Source organism: Brienomyrus brachyistius, unplaced genomic scaffold (genome assembly GCF_023856365.1).
Source record: "Brienomyrus brachyistius isolate T26 unplaced genomic scaffold, BBRACH_0.4 scaffold55, whole genome shotgun sequence".
Lineage (NCBI taxonomy): Eukaryota > Metazoa > Chordata > Actinopteri > Osteoglossiformes > Mormyridae > Brienomyrus > Brienomyrus brachyistius.
The window spans coordinates 1,529,852-1,552,746 of NW_026042330.1; the positions used below are offsets into that span (position 1 = coordinate 1,529,852).

At 43.2% G+C, this 22,895-nt stretch overlaps 1 protein-coding gene across 1 annotated transcript in view; it reads left to right on the plus strand.

The window, feature by feature from the left end:
* LOC125724137 (LIM and SH3 domain protein 1-like) overlaps nucleotides 1–20,133 on the plus strand; it is a 29,753-nt gene extending 9,620 nt beyond the window's left edge. Inside the window, exons 2-7 of the mRNA XM_049001104.1 lie at nucleotides 1,207–1,301; nucleotides 7,536–7,620; nucleotides 12,872–12,979; nucleotides 15,814–15,889; nucleotides 16,409–16,506; nucleotides 16,716–20,133. Of these exons, the coding sequence (XP_048857061.1) occupies nucleotides 1,207–1,301; nucleotides 7,536–7,620; nucleotides 12,872–12,979; nucleotides 15,814–15,889; nucleotides 16,409–16,506; nucleotides 16,716–16,889 (636 nt within the window). The 3' untranslated portion in view covers nucleotides 16,890–20,133. The remainder of the gene's footprint in view (nucleotides 1–1,206; nucleotides 1,302–7,535; nucleotides 7,621–12,871; nucleotides 12,980–15,813; nucleotides 15,890–16,408; nucleotides 16,507–16,715) is intronic.
* Nucleotides 20,134–22,895: the final 2,762 nt, after the last annotated feature.

Here is a 22,895-nt window from a genome sequence, read left to right on the forward strand (position 1 = left end):
CACTCTGCTAGAAAAGCAGACTGTCCTGGCTTTTCAGTTTAATTGTATGTATGTATGTGTGCGTGAGAGAAAGAGAGGTGCGGTCCAGTGTGAGAATTCTGCTCCCAGCAAGATTGCCAATTCATCCCAGCGCTGGTGCTCCTGCAGCATGTCGTCGTCCTTTTTTTTGTTTTGTTTTTTTTTGATGGAGGGCTTGGGTTTTTTAACTGGGTCTCATTCCTTTTTGTTGCCCCCCCCCTCCTTCCATCAGTCTCTGTCATTCCCCTGATGAAATAACAGCCAGATCTTTGCTTCTTCCTCTGCTCTGCCCAGGTTCCTCCAGATCCCTCCACCCACCACTGCATGCCTCTCCCCATGTCTCATTGGGCCTTGATCTCCAACCCCACAGCCAAATGTGAATGGGGAGGGGGGGGCGGGTTTAGTGAGCAATTGGCAAGGAAAGCGGGAGTGAGTGCAAGTAGTACTAGAACAGTTGTCCGTTGTTTTCTCTCTCTTCTGGATTCAGACATTTTGATGCATAAACTCCCCCTGACCACCCATTCCACATTGACTTTGTTGCCAGGCTCTCTCACAATTACTAAGGGGTGTGCTACTCCACAAAAACCAAATGCGGCAAGTGCCTGGGGGACCAGTGTGAAAAAGGGTTAAGCTACACTAGAGGCATGAACCTGGAGCGTTGGGGAGGCGGGGCCAAGTTCTGTGTTTGTGGCTCTGGTGCCAGTCTGTGGAGGCTTGGTTCACACCTAAGGAACTTGAATCCTGTTTTGAGTTGAGGAAGTTCCTCTGGACTTGAGTCCTCCAAGTTCAAACTGCAGACTAACCCTATTAATACAATCCACTCTTTACTGTGAGAAGTGTAAAAATATAAGCAGTGTGGATTATGTTTGTCATATTGTGGGGACCTCATATTCTGATGATGTGGAGACCATTTTTCATGTCCGCACAAAGACCTGTGAATGCAATCAAAAAAGTAAAAATGCCAAAACTGTATTTTGTTTGGTTACTTATGGTTAAAAGGTTAGGGCTAGGTAGGGGTTAAGGGCATTTTGTCGGGATTAGAGTTTTCGTCATAGAAATGAATGGAGAGTCCCCACAAAGATATAATTGCAAACCTGTGAGAGTATGTGTGGCCCTGTAAGGAGCGTGGCAGTATGGAGCAGGAAATGATACTGACAGGACCTTGTCTTTTTTCATGTCCTGCTCTAGTTCTGGCACAAAGGATGCTTCAGCTGTGAAGTGTGCAAGATGACTTTAAATATGAAGAATTACAAAGGCTTTGAGAAGAGGCCGTACTGCAATGCGTGAGTACTACCATATCCATGATGCTGTAACCCACATCCAGTCTGTCATCTCACCTGAACAGAACATGCTCCACGGGCTAGTCTCCCTCCCCCAACACTGCATTTCATTTTTGAAATGATACTGTCCCCTTATCTGCATCCCCCTTGTTTCGGAGGGAAATTCCACAAGTTCCATTAATCCGGCATTTTAGCGTTTTAAGTACTCACAGGAAGGGGGGGACTGCCAAATAACCCCCAACCCCTCTTCTGGGTGATTGATTTCTTTGAGCCACGCTACTGCCCGCTCCTGTTTCCTGAAGATGGTGGGAACACTTGTAAGTCATTCTTTAAAGGGGGTATCCAGTGAAAATAGTTTGTCCCTCATGTGAAGGGTACTCTCATTTTCACAAAGTGCTTTATTTGCTATGTTGAGAGCAAGGTAGGGTGGGAGCAGCCATCCCCATAGCCTGGCTCTTTGTGGGGGTCGCCTCTGTGACCTCACTTAGAGATTGTCAGATTATGGCCCATGTGATTGAAATTAAAGTCCCCAGTTCAGTGGTGGCTCTGAGCTGATGACACTGATGAGAGCTTGTGTTGTCCATGTTGCACGACATTACTTCCTTTGAGTTTCTTAATTGCTGGCAGGTTTGAGTGTTGAGGCAGTAGGGCATCACTCTGGGGTCTGAGTGCTGTGTTGAATAAGGAGGGCAGGCACAAATTCTAAAATCCCCCAGTGAGCTCTTGAGAATGGGATGCTGGGAGATGTTACAGACTTTGAAACAGTGTCTTAGTGCCACCTCCCTCTGCCTGCCTCGGCAGTCTGCGCTACGTGGTTGCACAGAGGAAGTTGTCAATGTGGTGTTGCAGTGTAGCTGGCAAGGTGGAATGGGGATTCTTGCTGCTCCCTGGCCATTATTGTGGTTTCTGATGCTACATAGTTAGCATTTATCACGATATTTATCACAATATTTAGGATGGCAGAACAGATGCTGGCCCCATGCAGACCAGCTTCTGTAGATAATTAATTTAGTGAGTAGTTGTCATTGTTGACACAGTCATGACCCTTCCTGCCTGGTATTTTAGTGAAATCCAGACTTGCATAAGAACATACATTTATAAAGGAGAGGTCATTCGGCCCATCAAGCTCGTTTGGCTCGTTGGGGACTTTATATCATATCAGTTTTATATCGCACATGTGCACTGGGGCTTTAGATGACAGGTGCAACATTTGGCCAAACAGCAGCTTTTCGTACTATATGAACATATTTTTTATGCCCACAATTTAAGCATATTAGTAGTACGGCTAAAATATCAATGAGGCTCTTTGACGTCCAACGTTGTTAATCAGTATAAATTTGGCATATCCTTATGTTTAACTCGTCTGACTTTAAATTTCAAAAAGTACAGCATCGCCATGCAACCGTCTTTTTGCCTTGTTTATCCTAAAGATCTCTTAGTATTTTAGCTGTACTACTAATCTGCTTAACAAATCGATATAATGTTGCCAGCCTTAATATACAGCATTTTTTGACTACACCACTGGGACGTCTTGCTGGTGAGTTTGCCCTTCTGTTTTCCCTCCCGACTCACTTTGTGTTTTTGGGACACCAGCCACTGCCTTTTTCGCAACCATTGCTTATGGTGGATCTGTCGCCCTGAACTCCATTGTTTTGAAGTCCGCATAGACCTCTCACTAGTTGTTGTGGCTTGACAGGAGGACAGGCCACCTGGGAGGTTTTCAGGTTCCCTGTGACTGCTTTTGAAGCTATAGCTGCTATGTCTCTTGGGTTGGGTGGTGTGTATGTGGGCTTTCATGAGAAGTGCCTAAGAGTTGTGCTTGTGAGGTGTGGGTGATTGGTACGTGCAGTACAGATCCACATTGCTGTTGCTCTGGGCTCTGTTTCAGCTGCATTGATATTCTGCATGTCACGCATGGTTCATCCGCCTTGCGTGTGTGTGTGTGGGTTTTACCTGGCTTGTATGTCACTGTTCTCAGCGTATATGGTTGCCACAGTAACCAGTGGGTTAACCACAAGCGCAGTGGGTATCAAGGCCTCGCTGGTGCAGGGCCTGTAGAGCTTTGAGCTATGCGTCATGCAGTCTGTGCATATCTGCAGCAATCACCAGACTTATACCTGATGAGCATCATGTAGTCTAAAACAGTTTCTTTTTTCTTTTAGTAGCATTTATTGGGTGGAAGAGTGTAACCCATTAAATTGTTTTAAGCTTCTTCACTGATGATCTTATAGTTAACATATCACAATCAATTCGTCTGATTTGAGAGCTCTTTTAAAAAAATATATATGAATAGAATTTTCTTTGTCACTGAACAATCTTTAGCCCTGTACAGAAAGTCACTGGATGTGTTCTGAGCTGACTAATGCAGGCAATTGACAGGTGAACAGAAAAGATATGAGCAGAGCAGTCAGGACTACTAGATTAAATTCAATTAATCAGCAGTATCGTGGAAGGAAGATATGGAGCATGATGGATGGGAGTACAAATAGAGTGAAAGTCTCTGTGTGAGACCACATCACTTTCAAATTGAATGAAAATGTAGTCATCACAGCTTAAATGTTACACTGCATTACTACAATGCAGCATCTTTAAAGAAGGCATCTATTGATTCTTCATGATATATGGTGCCCATTTTATTTAATGTATAAAATGAAATATCTTACAGCTTTTTGATTTTGTGAATGTCGTGTGTGTGTGTGGGCTGAATGATGCTGGAAAAAGTTCACATTGCTACCAGCCGAGTCTATCTGCTGCGCGTATGCACATAAATAATGTATAACATAAACAGTTAGTGAATTAATCTTCAAATTAATTGGTAGATTTAATATAATCAAGAGTGACTGCCCTAGATATGATATACAGTGGAAACCGTTTATTGTGATCATGGTTATAGTTCTCAACAACTCGTATGGATCAAAAAGCTTGGGACTGAATCATTCCTGTAAAAATACTGTTTAATAGTGGTTTTTTTTTTTTTTTAGTACTACACATGAGAATATATGGAATTTATTTATTTATTTATTTTACTTTGACAAGCCTACTTCAATACCTTGCGGTAACCCGTCCGCTTCTGGCTAGCTACCTGAGGCTAATGCTGCATGCACAGAAAGCATGACGGGGAAAAAAGTTACTTTTTGTTCAGTGATAAATATAGACTCTCATCAAAGCTTATGATAAACTGCCAAACACGAGCCAACAAGATGCAGCAGTGAAAAAATGTTAGTCCAGTACTGTACATAAAGTGTATTTTGGCATATTTGAATTGTACACAGTTCAGTAACTTAATTTGTACAGTACTGTAATTTTTGAAACGGCAGCACTGATTTGAAAGGCAATAAAATTCAGTACATTGTGACGCTGCCAGTTTTATTACCTTATATTTATGTAATAAATATACAAATGTCAATTGGATGGTAATCTACTTGAGACATAAAGAATAATAATAAAATCGGTTATAATGCTAATTTGTTTATAGTGATCAATTTTATCCAGACAGATTTGATCACTGTGGTTTTCACTGTATATGCATATAAGAAAGAATAGTCACAGCCCGATGGTATGTGCAAGAGCATGCTTGTCAGTGACTTTTGCTCAGAATTCTCCATTAGGCCTTTGATGCATTGTTCTGTTAATGAGATTTCACACTTGCTACCTGCTAGCTTGTTAGTCAAAGGAAGTTTGCTGCTGCTGTTTCTCCCAGCCGGCCTTTTTCAGCCTCTTTGGTTTGTCTGTTGCAGTGCAGTTAGAGATGCAGAAAACGGATGAGAGCTGAAGGTTGTTTCTGGAAAGTGGTTATGTTTGTGCTGCATCATGAGCTTCCTCACAAGTAGTACTGCCTCTAACAGCAGCTGCAGTGCATGTCCAGCGATTGTGTGTGGGTGCGTTCATATTTGACTGGCGTCTACCTGAGCAGCACTGTGGTGTGTGTGGGTGTGTGTGTGTTCACTGACGCCCAGGCTTCATGCAGTGTGGAGCTTCTCAGGGTCCAGATGTTTGAACAGCTGCATACATTGTGCATGTGTTTGGCTGCTTGTGAGCTTTTGAAGGTCATATATGGTTCATATGCCACACTGAACTTGTCCCTACAGAATGCAAAACCAGGAGCAAAAAAAACCCTGAGATCATTTCCCTTGAGTGTTGGCCCTTTTAGGTTATTCATGAGGTGCTATCTCATGTACCAGGGAGCTGTACAGTGCTCTAGTAACGAGTGTATGTGCCCCAGCTAGTGGTAAATGGAGCAAGGCTGTGGTAAAGGGACAAGAAAGATTTGCCTCTGGGGTGGGAGGTAATTTATAAAAGGGTGGTCAGTATAAATGTGCTGCAGATGTGCTGCTTTTCATCTCAATTTTTCGGCCATATTGTCCATATCACAATATTTTTGATTAGAATCATGGTCCGTGATATCGGAATCGATAAACCTAGGTTGTCTGTCTGTTGATTTATGCGGTGCTAAACTCTAATATGCTGCTAGAAATGCATCCAACATGTCACCTCATTTGAGACATTGTCCGAGTGTATGTATGACTGGAGCAAGGCAAAACTAGCCTCTGTAAGTTACTATCCACATGGAGCTTTTGCAAGGAAATTCAGACTGGGTTTAAAAATACAATAAACAGCCATACAACCTTAGTTTTTTGTCAGATATATGACCCTGCTTGGTAGTAGGGAATGCAGGATTCAGACAGGATTTTATTCATTACGATTATGGTGTTATACATTTTACATATCTGAAACATATCTACAATGTGCAGATAAGTCTCTTTTTGTTATTCAGACATGTCAACAAACTTTCAGACTTTTGTCTTTTGGTTTCCAACTAATTGTTTGCAGTTTTAATAATAAATAATTTAAAACCAAATATCTTCCCTGTTATACTAAAATTGTACCAGAACTGAGGTTTGTGCCAAACTGTAAACTTTGCATATTGTTAACACCCCAGTTCATATAAAATGAACTTTTTATATATTTTTAATACAAATGTTTTTGTTAGTTTTGAGTACGATTGGAGACTCTCTTCAATTAGTAACTATGCTTTTCTGAACTCAGTTTGAAACAAGTACAAACAAATTATATACAACTGGTTGTGTTGCCACCTGTTGGAAAAATGGTATCTCTGCCAAATTTGCAATTTACTGTAGATTAATTGGTTAACTTGTGCAAACTTGACTAAGCTGGTGGGTAGGATGGAAGGTGACAAAAAAGGGTGCTCTGAGAGGAGCTCCGGAGAGAAGGCGCTGTGTCAGAGAGCAATCGTGTGGTTTGCCCTTCATAATGAACATGATGGTACCATCACATCTGTGACGCTTTTTAGAAGAATTATGAGAAAAATTAAACAGGCCCATGACATGCAATTACATTCCTTGAAGAAAAACATGAAGGGGGAACCATGGCTCACGTGCAGCAGTGTGTGGCTCTGCAGTTTCGATGCTGTGTCAGCAAATGCTGTTATCTCTGCTGGGCCCCTAGGCTCTTAACCCCAGATGATTCAGGTACTGCCTGACCCTTCTACAAAAAGATGTAGGCCTGTTTTGCTTTGGATAAGTGTCTGCAAAACAAATCATATATGTAAATGTAAAATTGGTACCTGAATTAAAAAAATAATAATAATAAATAAATAAAAAACCGAAAATATCAGCACCTTTCTGTGTATCAATTCCACTGAAATGTGGAATGCAGTGTGAAAGAGTCATAAAGATTGAGGCTGGGGTGGAGGGGGATTGCTGAATGTGTGCTGATGGAATGAAGCCTGAGCCTCCATCACACTGCCCCACGCAAGCAAGATGCTTATCTACATGTACTCGTGCGTCTGTATACATGAGTGTTTGCTCTCTATTCGGCTGAAGCTCATGGTTATGGATTGCAGTTAAGATGTTAAGATGACCTGCCTTGCTTGTAAAGGGGGAGTTGCAAGTGCTGTGTGAGACCTTGTGTTTTTGTGGGTGACACATGAGCCTGATGAGGTGAAGCCAGCACCATGATGATGATGGCTTGTTGGGGCAGCTCAGGGCCTCTGTCAGGGCTCTTAGCGGGGCAGTTTTATGGCCCACGCCCCCTTCCCCAGGCACGCATACTGATCACCATATGCCCCATTTGGCTTCGCAGGCTGGAGGAGCAGGACCGTCAGTGGGGTGGGCAGCATGAATATTTCACGTCTGTCAAAAACAGAGTTTGTTTTACCCTGGTTGCTCGCCAGTGGCTATGTAACACGTGTCCCTTTTTTTAAAAAAAATTTTTTAGACACTACCCCAAGACCTCTTTCACCAGTGTGGCCGACACCCCAGAGAACCTCCGTCTGAAGCAGCAGAGCAAGATGCAGAGCCAGGTAGGGAGAGTCTTGCCCGGCCCAATTACGTTCCTGCTCCTCATGGCTCCATCCATCTGTGGGTTGTTACTGGCCTTGATTTGTGGCTCCTTCCTCCTCCCACACTGGATGCATCTAGGCTGGGCTCTGAATATGTCTTCAATCTCCAACATGTACCATCCCACTCTTCACATAATGAATGAATGAATGAATTAAATTAGTTAAAATGTTATACACAGTGATATACCTCACATTTAAACAATGGGACAGCCTTATACTTACTAATCCATTTCACTTGGCCATTCATTGTCCCTGGAGTAGAACAACACTTCAGTACATTTTGAACCTGCGGGCCTTATTCCTGCTTACCTGCTAGCAGACATTTTGCTCTGCTTCTCTTTGCATTCTTTTTCATGTCTCTCTTCCTCACTTTCCTAGCCTGTTCCACCCTTTTCTCTGTCAGTGCCTTGTTGTCACACCTGGCACAGTCCAACCATCACCGTAAGCGAGTCCGACTTACTGCCAACAATGCGGACTAAGCTCTGACACTGGTTGTACAGGGACCAAACAGTCCTTATAAGGCAGCCCCGCAACCCGTACTCCCGGAGCACTCCCCACAGGCCTCCCCAAGGTACATGGTCAAATGCCTTCTCACAAGTCCGATGACATGACCACGAAGTCGATCACTGAACTGCGGCCTAGGGTGTCCTGATTCCAACTGCACATATGGACACCCTTATGTTTGAACATGGTGTTCATTTTGGACAATCCGTGACGAGCACAGAAGTCCAGTAATAAAACAGCACTCGGGTTCAGATCAGGGGAGCTGTTCCTGCCAATCATGCCCCTCCAGGTCTCACTGTCATTGCCCACGTGAGCATTGAAGTCCCGCAGCAGAACAATAGTCCCAAGGACTCGAAAAAGGGTGGGTATCCTGAACTGCTGTTTCGCGCATAAAGGTCACAACCCATCCCTCCACCCGAAGACGAAGGGAGGCTAGCCTCTCGTCCACCGTGGTAGTCCCCAATGTGCAGCGCCCACCCAGGGGGTAATAACTATTCCCACCCCCGCTCAGCGCCTCTCCCTATGAGCAACTCCAGAGTGGAAGAGGGTCCAACCCCTCTCAAGGAGACTGGTTCCAGAGCACAAGCCGTGCGTTGGTGAGCCTGACTATACTGTATCAAATCGGAACCTCAACCTCACGCACCAGCTCAGGCACCTTCCCCACCAGAGAGGTGACATTCCATGTCCCTAGAGCTAGCCTCTACAGCCAAGGATCGGACCGCCAAGGTACTTGCCTTCGGCTGCTGCCCAACTCACACTGCACCTGATCCCTTTGGCCCTTCCTTCAGGTGGTGAACTCACTGGAGGGGGGACCCACATGCCTTCTTCAGGCTGTGCCCGACCAGGCCCCATGGGTGCAGGCCTGGCCAACAGGCGCTCGCCATCGAGCCCCACCCCCAGGCCTGTCTCCAGGGGGGAGCCGCAATGACTCGCATCTGGGCGAGGGAAAACGTGGATCTATGTCATTACTCATCATAAGGGGTCTAATGAGCCACACTTCGTCTGGTTTCTCACCCAGGACCTGTTTGCCTTGGATCAACTCTACCAGAGGCATAAAGACCTGGACGACTTAGCTCCTGGGGTCATTGGAGCACGTGAACCCCTCCACCACGATAGGGTGTAAAATTGACCCTGATCATCATATTCTTTAATATGCAGATCCGCAAACTAATTTGATGTTTGGCAGTATGCCCTATTTCATGGTGCTCCCTAAACATAATGACACTCCAGCTGCTTGAGCAGCCTACCATTCCAATCCCTGCACCTTCTGTTGGTGCTGGGCGTTTAGTACTGTTAGTGGGTGGGAGCTATAGGCGGGGGCCCCTGGGCCTGGGCCCTCCCCTGGATCGGAGAGGACCCTCCCATATACTAAATACACGTAAAGTTATACTGATATAATTTATCCAAAGCTCTTGGCAGCTAGAATATAATATTTACATGATAACTGTGACTTGCGATTTTATATATCTGTCATTTTTTGTATACATTCGTATTATGGTGGGTGTATGGTGTAATTTTTAAATTTATAGGGAAAAAAATCTAAAATCCATACAACAGACTTAAAATATTATGCATAGTAATGTTTTGAAGTCAAACTAAGCTGTTCCTTTTGTAGTTAATGGTTTTCCATTTGAGGAATTTGAAAAAAACTGCAGTGCATGATGGGTAGGATCTAAAGGCAGTCTAACGTCCTCATCCGTCACACGACATCAAAACTAGGAAGGTTCATGCCTGGTTGCGTTTGTTGGTCCATAATGTAATTCAATTTCACCATGTAGGCTAGGTTCTTAAAAACTGCTTGGATATAGCCCGATTATATGCCGTGGGCCTTTTAATTTGTTTGCAATTTCACCAGGTAGGCTACCTTCTTTAAACTGCGTTTTGTTAAACTACATATTTCGGGATGTTTTATTGTTGTCTTTGTAAATGTGACCCTCCAGCACAAAACCGTACGGAAGTCACATGGCCGTATTTTTAGATATTTTTTGTGCCCTTTCATTTGATACCATAATCTTAATTTCTAATTTTTGACCCAAGTGTACAGTTTTGTGCTGGAGAGTCACAATTATGAGGGAAGGTAACCCCCAAGTTCAGTGACACGCGCAGTATGGGCAGCGCGTCCACCCCCTGCCGCTGTGTTAAACGGCACGTGTCGCTGTCTAACTAATCCTCAAAAAATATCTAAAAATACAGCCATGCAACTTCCGTACGGTTTTGTGCTGGAGGGTCACAAATATTTATATAGTTTAGCCTAACCCAGCCACTCAAGGGAGCAAGCCAGCTCAACTAGGTGCCAGTGTTCCAAGCCCGGATTAATGGGGAGGGTTGGGATCAAGAAATAAAGAGACTGTATCTTCACTGCATAACTGATGTCAAAATATGGGAAATGTGTGGTTGTACAAGTGCATTAAAGTAGGTTAATGATGCTGTCTAAATTGGCTATGCCTAGGAATCATTATACAAACAAATCTCTTCCTGTCAAAGGCTTGGAAAATGCAGTTTAGCCACTAAAACGTTACAGTTTTTGTGAGGGACAGTCGAATTCTCTCTAAGTTTTTTGTGATCCTGCACCTACACTTTAAAACTAATTTCAGCACCGCCATATACGCGTGCGTGCGCGGGGGTGTTTTGCCGATCAGTGTTTTGCCCCAGGCCTTGTGTGCAATTGTTTCGCCACTAGGTGGCATTGTTAGCGGGTTAGGACCCCCTTGGATGTAGCACAACCATCTGCCCTGGCTTCTGCCTCCTTGTATGCCGGCACCCCCCTCCCCCCGGTCCTTGCTCCATACTAACCCTTGTTTTCCAGCAGTGATCAATGATATATTTTGGACCTTCCTGCCTGTCTGGGTGCAGACATTTAAATGAGGAAGTGAGCGGTTTCTTCTCTCCCCGCCCCCCCTTCTGTTTTTGGCTGCTCCCTCTAATCTTCTCCCCATCCTGGTGGCCCTAACTTGAGTGGAGTCTGTGTGTGGACAGTGTCTCTATTGTCATTGTCTCATCGAAGCTGGTGGGGGTACACCACCCATTCACAGTGGGCACAGCCATTTCGGCTGTAGGGATGAGACTGAGGGTTGCCTATGCAGTGCCCCCCATGGGGCCCGTTTTAGCTCTTTGAGCCCCTCCCCCTATAGCTCACAGGCACAATAGGGTGCTCAGATGGGCAGGGCTGATGGACGTGATGTGGAATGGCATTGCTTGACAGGCATGAAAGTCCATAAAAGTAGATGAGAAGGAGAGGGGGATCTGGCGACATGCATATTTCTGTGGTGAGGGGCTGTTTTATGGTGGTTGTTCCCGACTTCTTGGAATGTAACTGGCAAGATGCTGGCTAGAATGAGGGGGTCATTGGGCCAGGTTAGGGACAGTCTACCTCATAGCACCACCATACTTCAGTTACCCTATAGCGTGCATGTCCTACAGGGACAGGGTGGCGATTCATCACAGGTCCCACATATGCAGGGCATGATGTCCTGAGATACTAATATGCATGTGTGGGAGGAATCCTAAGCTGGAAACAGGATTTGGATCCTGACGGCACCAGTATGGTCACAGTACTGAATCACTCTTAAATCACTCGTAGCACACAGTCGCCTCAAATCATTTTATTTTCATTCATTATTTTAATTCAGTTTCTATATGTTCTAAACTGTAGAGCAAAATATAAAAACGGATCTGCATAAAATCATGATGTGTCCTTAGATGTATTTCGAATACCAGTCTGAAACTGTCAGACTCAAGGTGCTGTTTTCATCTTCTTGGGTCTCTGATACACAGGTAACTCAGTGCACAGGCAAGGCTGAGACACCCTAAAGTCTAATTACACCTCAGAGCTGCCGTTCTCATATTAGCTCATCCCAACTAGATTTTTTTAAAGTTGGTGCTTTCATCGGTCCTTCACCTTCATCGGTCACCTTCAGGAAGCTGGGATTCTTACTACTATTGACAGAAGCTGCTCTCGCTGATTACCAGCACAGTTCTGATTAGTGATGATGGTGCACAGCTTCACTAGCTGTAAACCTCTGCATGTCATACCTATACACACAAGGTAGGGGGGCAGCCTGTGGCTGCAAAAACCAATCAATAACACAGATAATTCTCAGTAATGAAAATAGTTGACAGCGAATTTTGTCATCAGTTGGTTGTATTTTTGGGGTTGCTGTGTAAATTGTGTATGACATCATCACCTAGCAACATTAATGTTGGTGTATTAATCCTGGTTCACACTTAACTCACACACTTGTGTATGTACTACATTTGCCAGTGGATTGAGACTGTCACAGCTGGCAAATGTGTACAGCAGTGATATTCCCCCAGATCAGCAGAGGACAGATGCATTGCAACAAACAAATATAAGCAGTGTAATGAAATGGGTAAACTTTTTTTGAACACTATTAAAGTTGTCACTAGTCTTGGGCGGTATTACGGTCATACGTGTTCCCAAAGTGGAGGTGACAAGACTGCAGCCGGGTGGTTGCGAAATGATTTGTGGCGGATGTTGCAAAACATTTGTAAACGATCTCCAAAATCTTTTGGCGGAACCCCCACCACCTATAGCTGGTCAGAGAAATTATTTACCGAGGCGCAGGAAAGTTGGCCCAACTAATTGATAATCTGATTAATCAATTATCTATCCTACTCTGGTCTGGCATCAGGGAAGAAGCTGTCGGTACCTCCACTCAGGCCTGGTATGTTTGCTGGTGTTTTCCAGGTGCTGTACAAGGAGGACTTTGAGAAGAACAAGGGAAAGAACTTCAGCGCGGTGGCTGACACACCGGAGTTTCAGCGTATCAAGAAGACGCAAGATCAGATCAGCAATGTGCGTCCTCCGGCCATACTGCCCTCCTCATGTTCTGAATGAAAGTTATGTTAGGAGCCTCTTGCTCTCGTCCTCCTTCTTCACCATGGGTATTCAGAGCCATGTTCACTCTGCTGGTGTCACGAAGGGATTTCAAAAAGAAGGGGTGAAAGCCAGTGAAACACTTACTGATTTACTGCTGCTTCTGCTGGTATTTATGCTGCATAATTTCATGTTGATCTGGAGACTGAAATAACAGCAGCATCAGTGGTAAGATGTATCTGAGTGTTCCTGCCACAGCACTTTGTTTTTGCTGGAACTGTTGGGTCGGGCTGCATTTCTGCCCTGTTTGGCATTGCCACAGCAACCTCGTGCTAGGTTGGCACCCTCAGCAAGACCCAGGGCTAACTGACCCAAATGCGCCAAACAAGGGCAACACAGGAAGCAGAAAACATCTAAGATCTTCATATGGTTTTCATAGGACAGAGGCACGGTAGAGGTGGTTTTCTGTGTGACTGGTTGGTGGGAGCAGGGTCTCTGGCACAGTTATGGAGGTGGCAACATGCTAGTATAAGAAAGATATGTCGCTGTGCATAGTGAATTTGCAAACCATGACCCACCATCTAGCCAAATTGGCGGGCAGTGTCACCACACTATCCTCTTACAGGAAAATGTGTATGCAGAGGTAGACCTCATTTTTTCTTTGAAGCTGACCATGGGGCCCCTGTCATACAGCGCCTCTCATCCACCACAGTTATGGTCTAACTTGTGCTATATACAGCATGTTTTTTTTTTTTCCTGTCTGTTATCCTCAGCTAACGGTTGCTGTTCACCAGCAGTGATTTGTAAGGTTTCAATATAATGGGCTGTGCTGAGTGTCACAGGGCATGCCTTTAAAATGCCTTAACAGACATGGGTCTTTAGTGCATTTGAAACCGTCTGTTAGATCCAGCCCCTGTGAGAGCCTCTCCACTGATCCTCGCACAGAATTAAGCCTTTTTCTCATTTTTTTAGCAGTAATGGGCCAGTGTCCATCAATAAACAGACCTTTCAAACCACGATTACTGAGGGGAGTGAGAATTGCTTGTTTCTCTCAGAGTTCGTGTTCTGGTTCAGGACATGGAAAACAAGTTTTTATCCTAGGTGTGATCCTGGTATTTGTCTTGGTTGTGGAATCCCCGCCATTCGAGGACAGGTTCCTGCTTGCCCCTGCCTGAAAGGGGGTCTTTATGCCACGCACTCAGAGCTGCAGGGCTGCACGGCACACACACTTGGAGCCTGTGCTAGCACGTCCTGCTGCTGTTCTGTCACTGAGTATTTTCACCTGTGCACATAGCCCCTGCGTCTATGCCTTTATGGCGATTACTCCTGCAATCTGCTGGTCGTCTTTCTACCTTTCTTCCTCCCACATTTTGGTTACCATGGCCTCCGTAGAAACACAGTGCATCTCAGACTTGAAATCAGCTAGATGATAGAGCTGTTTGTCAGGTGAGCTCTGCAGAACAATATGGCAGCTGTCAGACATGTCTGACACGTGTTATTCGCTGCTGTGAGGCGGCAGCTTCCAGGTGAGACATGCCCCTCCGTTCCTCCCTGTCACCCCTCTCTCTCATCTGCATGTGTAATCTGCCCTACTAAAATCCGAAAGAGGGACACAGAGTTAGATGTACTCGCTGGCCGTCAGGTTTTCCCGTTTCTATATGTGTCAAGAAACTTTTGAAGCGAAAATGCCAGATTTGGCATGAAAACTGAGCAGGGGCGAAACTAGAAACCCCTACTGGTGTGTCTTGGAGATGAAATCCAGAGTCATCGCGCCCCCCCCCCCCCCCCCCCCCCCCTTTTTTTTTTTTTTGTTGTATAGGAGTATTACATGAATTAAGAGCAGTGTCATAACCACTTTTAATATCTTCTGAAAGTGTGACCCCCCCCCCCATGCCTTTTTCAGTTTCAGAATTTAACACATGGTGGAGGGGCTTATTGTGCATATTATCTGTGCCAAACCACCAAATGTGCAAATTCCACTGCTTAATTAACAAAGCCAAGGTTGTAGAGAAGCGTGTCATGCTTTGCCATTGGCGGGTGTGCTGTCAGTGCCCTTTGAGTGAGCCGGATGTTGAGTCGTATCAATGACTGTACTGCCTGCTTTATTTGGTGGTGTAGCCCTGACCCTTAATCTTTTACAAAAGCTTTTCATTCTTACCCCTCCCCTCCATTTTAGCCTGTCTTACTCACTACCTGTTCCTTGTATCTAGCAGTGTTGCTTAGCAACACTGGGGTCACGTGACATAGTGATTACGTCATTTCCCCTTTGGTTTTCAAGTTCTTCCAAAAACGGAATTGTGTGTAGCCTCATACCTAATAAGGAAGAGATGGTGGAGTAGTATGAGAGCAGCAACAACCCCTGATGGTAATTATGGTGAACTACAGCGTTTTTTGTGTGTGTCTGTACAATTTCTTTTCTATACACTTTGACCTTTGAGTAACTTAGGGAGATACCACACAATGACAAACAAAGCCTTGAACATTTTTTTTTCTCCTCTGGCTGCTGACTGATCTTAGAGGTGCCATCACAATAAAACATTTTATTCACACCCACCAACTTGAAACATAGCATGTTTTCTCCATCCTTGGTCAGCATTAAGAAATGGATGCCTTTTATCTTCATCTCATCTGGGCTCTTAAGTTAGTAAGCTGCATATTCTGCATGATGACATTAGTTTTTGTTGTGCAATGGGAGGCTCATTCCTCACCTGTTTATGTATGGAGACGTGCAGTGGTTTCCGTTATCACATACTGAGCCGATGCAGTGGAGCAGTTTTGAAACCAAGTGCCTGCCTTTCCCTGGTCCATCACAGATCAAGTACCATGAGGAGTTTGAGAAGAGCCGCACGGGTGGAGAATCACCGTCTCCTCAGACTAACACCTTCCAAGGTATTCTTGCCCACCTGCCCCCCCAATATTGCATCCGAGCAAATAGAGCCACAACAGAGAGGGTTAAAAATGTTTGTTTTTGTTTTTGTTTTTTTTTTTTACCCCAGGCAGCTTGACTGCTGGACATGACTGACTAAAAGAACCAATTGTGCCTCACTCTGCACTGGAATCATTACCCCTAAATCTATTGATTTTATATATTGCACATTCCTGTTCATTCATGTCTGTTGCCCATTTGCACAGCTGTATGTCACACAATGCTCTGTATATTTATTTATTTTTTTATTCCTGTCTCTTGCACTATGACCAGCACAATCAAAATTTCATCTCAGTGTATGAGCATGCATCATGTTGCTGAGAATGATAAAGGGTCATTCTGATTCTGGTAGTGCCTCTTGCTCTAGTTTCTTCAGTAGCCGTCCCATTTTTGACGAGAATGTGTCCGTTTCCCTGCATACAGTGTGCCGGCTCTGTTCACTCTCTCACAAGCTAACTGGTTGCTGCCCTCATCCGACACAGGCTTCCATCAGCAGTCTGTGGAGCCTCACAACTACCACTATGACCCAAGCCCTGAGCCTACGCGTCATGCCGCTCCTGTAACACCTAATGCTGGGGGGGTAAGGAAACTCTTCCCAGACCACTCTTTTGTAATTCTGGTACTGAGCAGACTTCTCCCTCTTCTTCTGAACCTTATTGTTTATGTATTTCAGTGTTTTGGAGGCAAGGCGAACCAGTGTTTGCCAAAATAGCAGTAAAAATTGTACCAGGCCTGTGTCTGCATGCCTGTTTTTAACCATGGTGGCCGGTTCTGTCTATGTGTATACAGAAGCGGTTCCGGGCTGTGTATGACTATGCAGCAGCGGACGAGGACGAGGTGTCATTCCAGGATGGCGACGTGATCCTGGATGTGCAGCAGATCGACGAGGGCTGGATGTACGGGCGTGTGGAGCGCACAGGGCAGCAGGGGATGCTGCCCGCCAACTACGTGGAGGCCATGTGAGAGTGGAGAAGAGACAGCCAGAAGTAGAGGAGAGGGGCAGAGGAGAGTGTCAGACCCCAGCATGCCATCTCATTTTATGATACACTTTCTTAATTTAGCTTGCTTGTTTGTTTAACTCTACCCCCCCCCACCAAAAAAAAGCCCTATCACTCAGTTTTCCCAGTGCAATCTCTCTCTCTCTCTCTCTCTCTCTCTGCCTTCCTCTATTTAAGTAATGAAAACTAAAGTGCAGTCAAAGGTGAGCGCAGTGGCACTGACAGTTGTGTGCCATAGCTCAATCTCCCCCCCCCCTCCCCCCAACAAAACCCCCACAAGTACTTACTGTTCTCAGAGGGCAAGCATAATTGCATTTGTCTTTTGGGCTCCAGCTGCAGTAGGACATTGTGGACATTGCTCATGTGAAAGCATGCAAATAGGCATTGCACAGTCCTTGGGTACCCCACTGTCCACTAGCAGGTGCCAGCCAGCTTCTCTCATACCCCTCCTTATTCTCCTTCTAAGTGTGGTACAATCGTCAGTGAATCATAAAACCAGGACTGGAATCTTAACACATTCCTTCAGTAGCTACTCCAGAAATGCACTCTCAAATTACACAAACCTTTATATGTTTATATCTACAGTATATGGGATAAGTTATGTATGCAGCAAAGCATTTTGAATACTACTTACTGATATGATTTAAAATGCCTGAATGATTGAAGAAAGGGTATTTAAAATCTGTATCAGCATACAAAAGAATCTTCGTAGTTTCCCATGGGACAAGTACATTATACAAGAAAGAGGAAGCAAAGCTAAACAAAAGGGTATTTTAGGCCAGTGTCGCATTTTTCAGTAATTTCTGCTTTTTGCTTTTCCGCACTGGCCTGCTTTCTTGTTATCCGAGTAGGTGTGGTTTAATTGCACTTTGGCATGGTCCATGCTATGCTAGTGCCGGTGAGTGTGGTGTCACCGCCCAGCACCCCCTGTTTGCAAGGGATCCTGGAACACTAGCATGGTCTTGGCATGGTCATCGTGTTTTGCAAGGGTCTGTATTCTCATACATATAGCATTTTTCTATAAAGAATACCAAAATTGTGTGTTATGTACTGCAAACTGTAGCTGTTTTACAGCTAGTTCAGAAAGGAAAATAACTTAAGCTGGGCATATAGATTTTTAAAGAATTTTCATCGTTGCATTGTCATTTTACCATCAGCAGTCTGACAGATGTGTTTATAACAGAATTTATAACATTTATAACACATTTTAACAGCACTGTTCTTGTTCCCATATCATGTTGGTCATATTCTGAATGTTGCCTTACAGATGAGTTATAGTAAACTAGTGGGTTTTATACTATCAGATTTTTGGGCAGATTTCAAATTCCCATCTCTTTAAAAAAAAAACTGCTTATTCAGAGTCTGAGTTAAATAGTGGTCTCTTCTTGTGTTTCAAATGTTTCCTATGCAAGACTTAACCGTGTGTGTCCGTTTATTTTAATGACTGAATAGGCCTTCCATGAGAATTTACTGAATCTTTAAAATCAATGATATATTTGAATTCATTTTGGCTGAGCTGTGACACCTGCTGGTTTTAAATGGGAGTGCAGGGTTGGTTGAAAAGTGATTTCATCCTGTGAGGTGTGGGCTGGTTTTACAGAAGCGGGAATGCATCAGTCCAGCCTCATTGCATTGTTTTAAAGGAGTGTCTGCAACAAAGCCGGTCATTTAATTAGAGAAACGTTTGGGGTGCTATCACAAATGATTTGAGTGTGAAATAGGTGAGGGAAAGAATGCGTATGAGTAGGGCTGGGCTGGCCATCTGGCACACCAGGCATGTTATGGTGAGCCAATGGATATGTAAGCCGGCAAAATTTTTCTTATGGACTCCCTCGTCCCTTATTAACAAAATGTGTCGTTCGGCAAATGTCCCCGTGTATGAAAAAAATTTACCCTTTGCCTGTGGGAATCCAAAGGTTTAGGACCAACTTTTAATCCCAGTCCAGCCCTGCATCCAAGTGTTTTCTTAAATGAACACACCAATGGGTGCATAGAAACAGTAAAATTTATAATAGCTAAGATGCCTTTGTCTAAAGGAGATGAGGGAAAATTGCTATTCCTGGTATAGTCCATCACCAACAAAAGTCACTCCTATTCTTTGTTTGCATGTGTCATTAGTATCCTTATGTGTTATTTGCCTTTTTCTGCCTTAAACATTTTTGCGATGAACCTTCACAGTGATGATCATAAATTGGGAGAGGGAAAGTTTATTTTACTTATAAAACTCTTTTGAAACAAAGTTCAATATTTTATGTAAATATAATCTATGGTGACAATGGTAATATGTCAGAAGTCAAGGACTAAAATTTTATGATTTGGGCAGTGGTTGATCATGATCAGCATAATCCTTTTTCAATTTCAGAAACTTGACATAATTGTTCCGTGAAATAACTGGAGTGTAATATCTAAGCAAATTTGAGATTAGTTGGTCAGAAATTATCCTTGATGGTTGCGTTTCACTATGCTTTATTAGGCTACTAGTATTTTCAGTTCCAATAAACGTATTGCACCTCAAGTGACAGCTACTGTGTACTACATAGAAAGGGATTGTTACTTTTTGCTTGTTTAACTTTGAAATGGTGTAGCATTACTTGTCTGCTTAGAGATGCTTGTTGAATAAGAAATGTTAGCAGTGTGTATATTCAGGAGCCTTACTTGAAATGGAGGGTTTCAGATTGAAAGGAGGCCGGTTAAGGTTAAAATTAAGGTTTTGAGTTGCCTTTGTTGGTCCACAGTGAGAAAGCAGGTTCTGATTTAGATGCTGTCTGAGCAGGAGTTCAGACCAGGGGCAAAAGTAATATTGTGCACACTTCCCTCATTTTTCAAAACTCTGCTTCCTTTCAGTCGCATTGCACAATGATTTGAGCAGTACAGTTGGCATGCAACTTCTAAATTCCACCTGTCCTGCTAACCTATACTTAGCTACTAAGTGTATAGAGTACTACTGCTATTTCTCTATTGCAGTTAGACGTTCTATGTGCTGAAATAATTATTTTGGCCATCAAATATGCAGAGTAGAAAAGTTATTCGTGCATAATGTCTTGGAACATTCCATTTTTCTTTTGCATTTTATTTTTATATACAAATCATGTAAGTCATAAATCAATGGTTCTGACTGAAATTGAAAAACTGGGAAAACATTTTGCTGTGCTACTAGATCCCTTGTACTGATTGACCCAAGACTCAATAAAAATTTGTTTCTAACTGAAGTCTTGTCTGTTTTATTGATTCAGTATAGCATCATCACTCCTTTACCACCAATAGTGGATTTGTCAGTCACACCAAGCATATTTTAGGGTTTGTACCCTAAACACCATTCAAGTTTTTTATGCTTTTTGTGCAATTCTAATCCCAGAACAATCAGTGACAAAGTTGGAACAGTTTTTGGACTGTAATATCTTTTAACGAAAGCAAATTTGGCAGTTATGATGCTCAGCACACAAGCAACGATGCACACATTTTTGTGGCTCAAACCAGTTCACTGTGCAAAATCTTGTCAATAGCCATTTCAACTGTAATGAAGTATTGATTTAGCTTTTTGAGTTCAATGCAACTATTGCACACCCTTAGTTTTCCAGATTTCTTTACAGATGAATTAAATTTTTTTTGAATGTTTGTATGTGCATTTCCTATTCACTTAGTCACCCAAGTGTCCATTCATAGCACAAAGGGTAGAAAATAGCTTAATATCTCAAACTACATGAGGCAGACATGTCTTGCAAAGTGCGCTTGTAAGTGGACTATGGGGGACAATGCTCATCCCTTGGATTTTCAGGTTATCTATGTTTCTACATTTATTAAATATTATGCTGTATCCATACAAAAGGAATAGTGCACTATGGGGGACAGTTCGCACAATTTGGATTTTTGGGTTATTTATGTCTATATAATATACTGCATGCATGTAAAGTCATACAGTGGAATGCATAAAATAGTGTAATAGCTCAAAAAATAAACAGGAGAGACATGTCATGCAAAGTCTGCCTTAAGCAATGGATAATATTGGGGAACAATAGATAACCTTAAAATCTTAAGGTCCGGGGGTTATCTATGTAGCATTTACACCAATCAACCATAAAACAAACTACTCAATATTGTGTAGGAGTCATCAAGGCATGGACGCCGCAAGACATCTGAAAGTGGCCTGCTTTCTGGCTCCAGCAGATCTTTTAAGTCCTATAAGTTGGGGCCTTATTTGTTGCAGACTTATTTGTTCTACACCTCATACAGATGCAGGTTTTGAGTGAGATTTGGGGAATATGGAGGCCAAGTAAACATCTTTAACCCGTTTTTTCGTGTTCCTCAAACCATATGTGAACAATTTTCTTCAGTGTGGCAGGGCACTTTATCCTACTGATAGAGGCAACTGCCATTGGGGAACACTGTTGACATGAAGGGATGTAATTGGTCTGCAACAATATTTGGGTAGATATGTATCTATGTAACATCCACATGATTGACAGGACATAACATAAGAAATTTACAAATAAGAGAAGGTCTTTGGCCCATCAGGTTCGTTTGAGGAGAACTCAACTAATAGCTCAGAATTGTTAAAATCTTATCTAGCTTTAATTTAAAGGGACCCAGGGTTTTAGCTTGCACTACAGCAGCAGGACTATTCCATACTCTATTCATGTGCTTTCTCAAATCCATTTTAAAATGTTCTCCAGCTAATTTCCCCCTATGGGCACGAGTTCAAGTATTTAATGTTGAAGTAGCCATTTGGCTGAACAGCATCCAGACCTCTTAGAATCTTATATACTTGGATCATGTCCCCCCTTAATCTCCTTTGCTCAAGGCTGAACAGATTCAGCTAAGCTAACCTCTCATCATAAGACATTCCTCTAAGACCAGGAATCATTCTTGTAGCCCATCGTTGAACCTTTCCAAGGCAGCAATGGGTGGGGTCTTACCAAGCAATTATATAATCTTAGCATCACCTGCATTGACTTTAACTCCACACACCTAGAGATGTAACCCAACATCCTCTTCAGTTTTTTAATTGCTTCCAGATGAATAGCAGAATAGCAGTCCGACATCACTAACCTGATCCATCACTGATTTTGGTAGAAATTCATTTTCTACCTTTTCTACATGGCAAATAATTTGCTAGTAGGTGTAGTACAATAATAGAAAACCAATATACATGACATGCATACTGCTGGTTCTGTGTAATTGAACCATTAATTGAAAGGGGTGTGTTCAAATTAATAGCAGTGTGAAGTTAAATTACTAAGGTAATTCAATCTGTGAAAAACAGGTATCAATTACAGCCCTTATTTAAGGAAGGAAGGCAGCAAATGAACATGCTGGCTATAGTGCATTTCTCTCAGAAAATCTCAGTAAAATGGGTCGTACCAGAAGAGCAGTGTACCGTACTTTGATTAAACAGTTAATTGGAGAGAGGAAAACATATAAAGAAGTACAGAAATTGAAAGGCTGTTCAGCTAAAATGATCTCTAATGCTTTGAAATGGCAACCAAAACCTGAAAGCCGTGAAAGAAAATGGAAAACTACCAATCGAATGGATCAAAGAATAGCCAAGATGGCAAAGCCAATGGTCAGCTCCAGGAAGATCAAAGAAGATCTAAAGTTATCTGTGAACACTGTGACAATTAGAAAAGGCCTATGTGAAGCCAAGCAACTGGTAAGAAGTCCCATTGCTGAAAAAGAGACATGTGCTGAAGAGGTTACAATTTGCCAAAGAACACATTATCTGGCCTAAGGAGAAATTGCGCAACATTTTGTGGACTGATGAAAGCAAAATTGCTCTTCTTGGGTCTAGGGGCTGCAGACAGTTTGTCAGACGTCCCTCAAATACTGAAGTCAAGCTACAGTACACTGTGAAGACAGTGAAGCATGGTGGTGCATGCATCATGATATGGGGATGTTTCTCATACTATGGTGTTGGGCCTATTTATCGCATACCAGGGATCATGGATCAATTTGAGCACTTTAAAATACTTGAAGA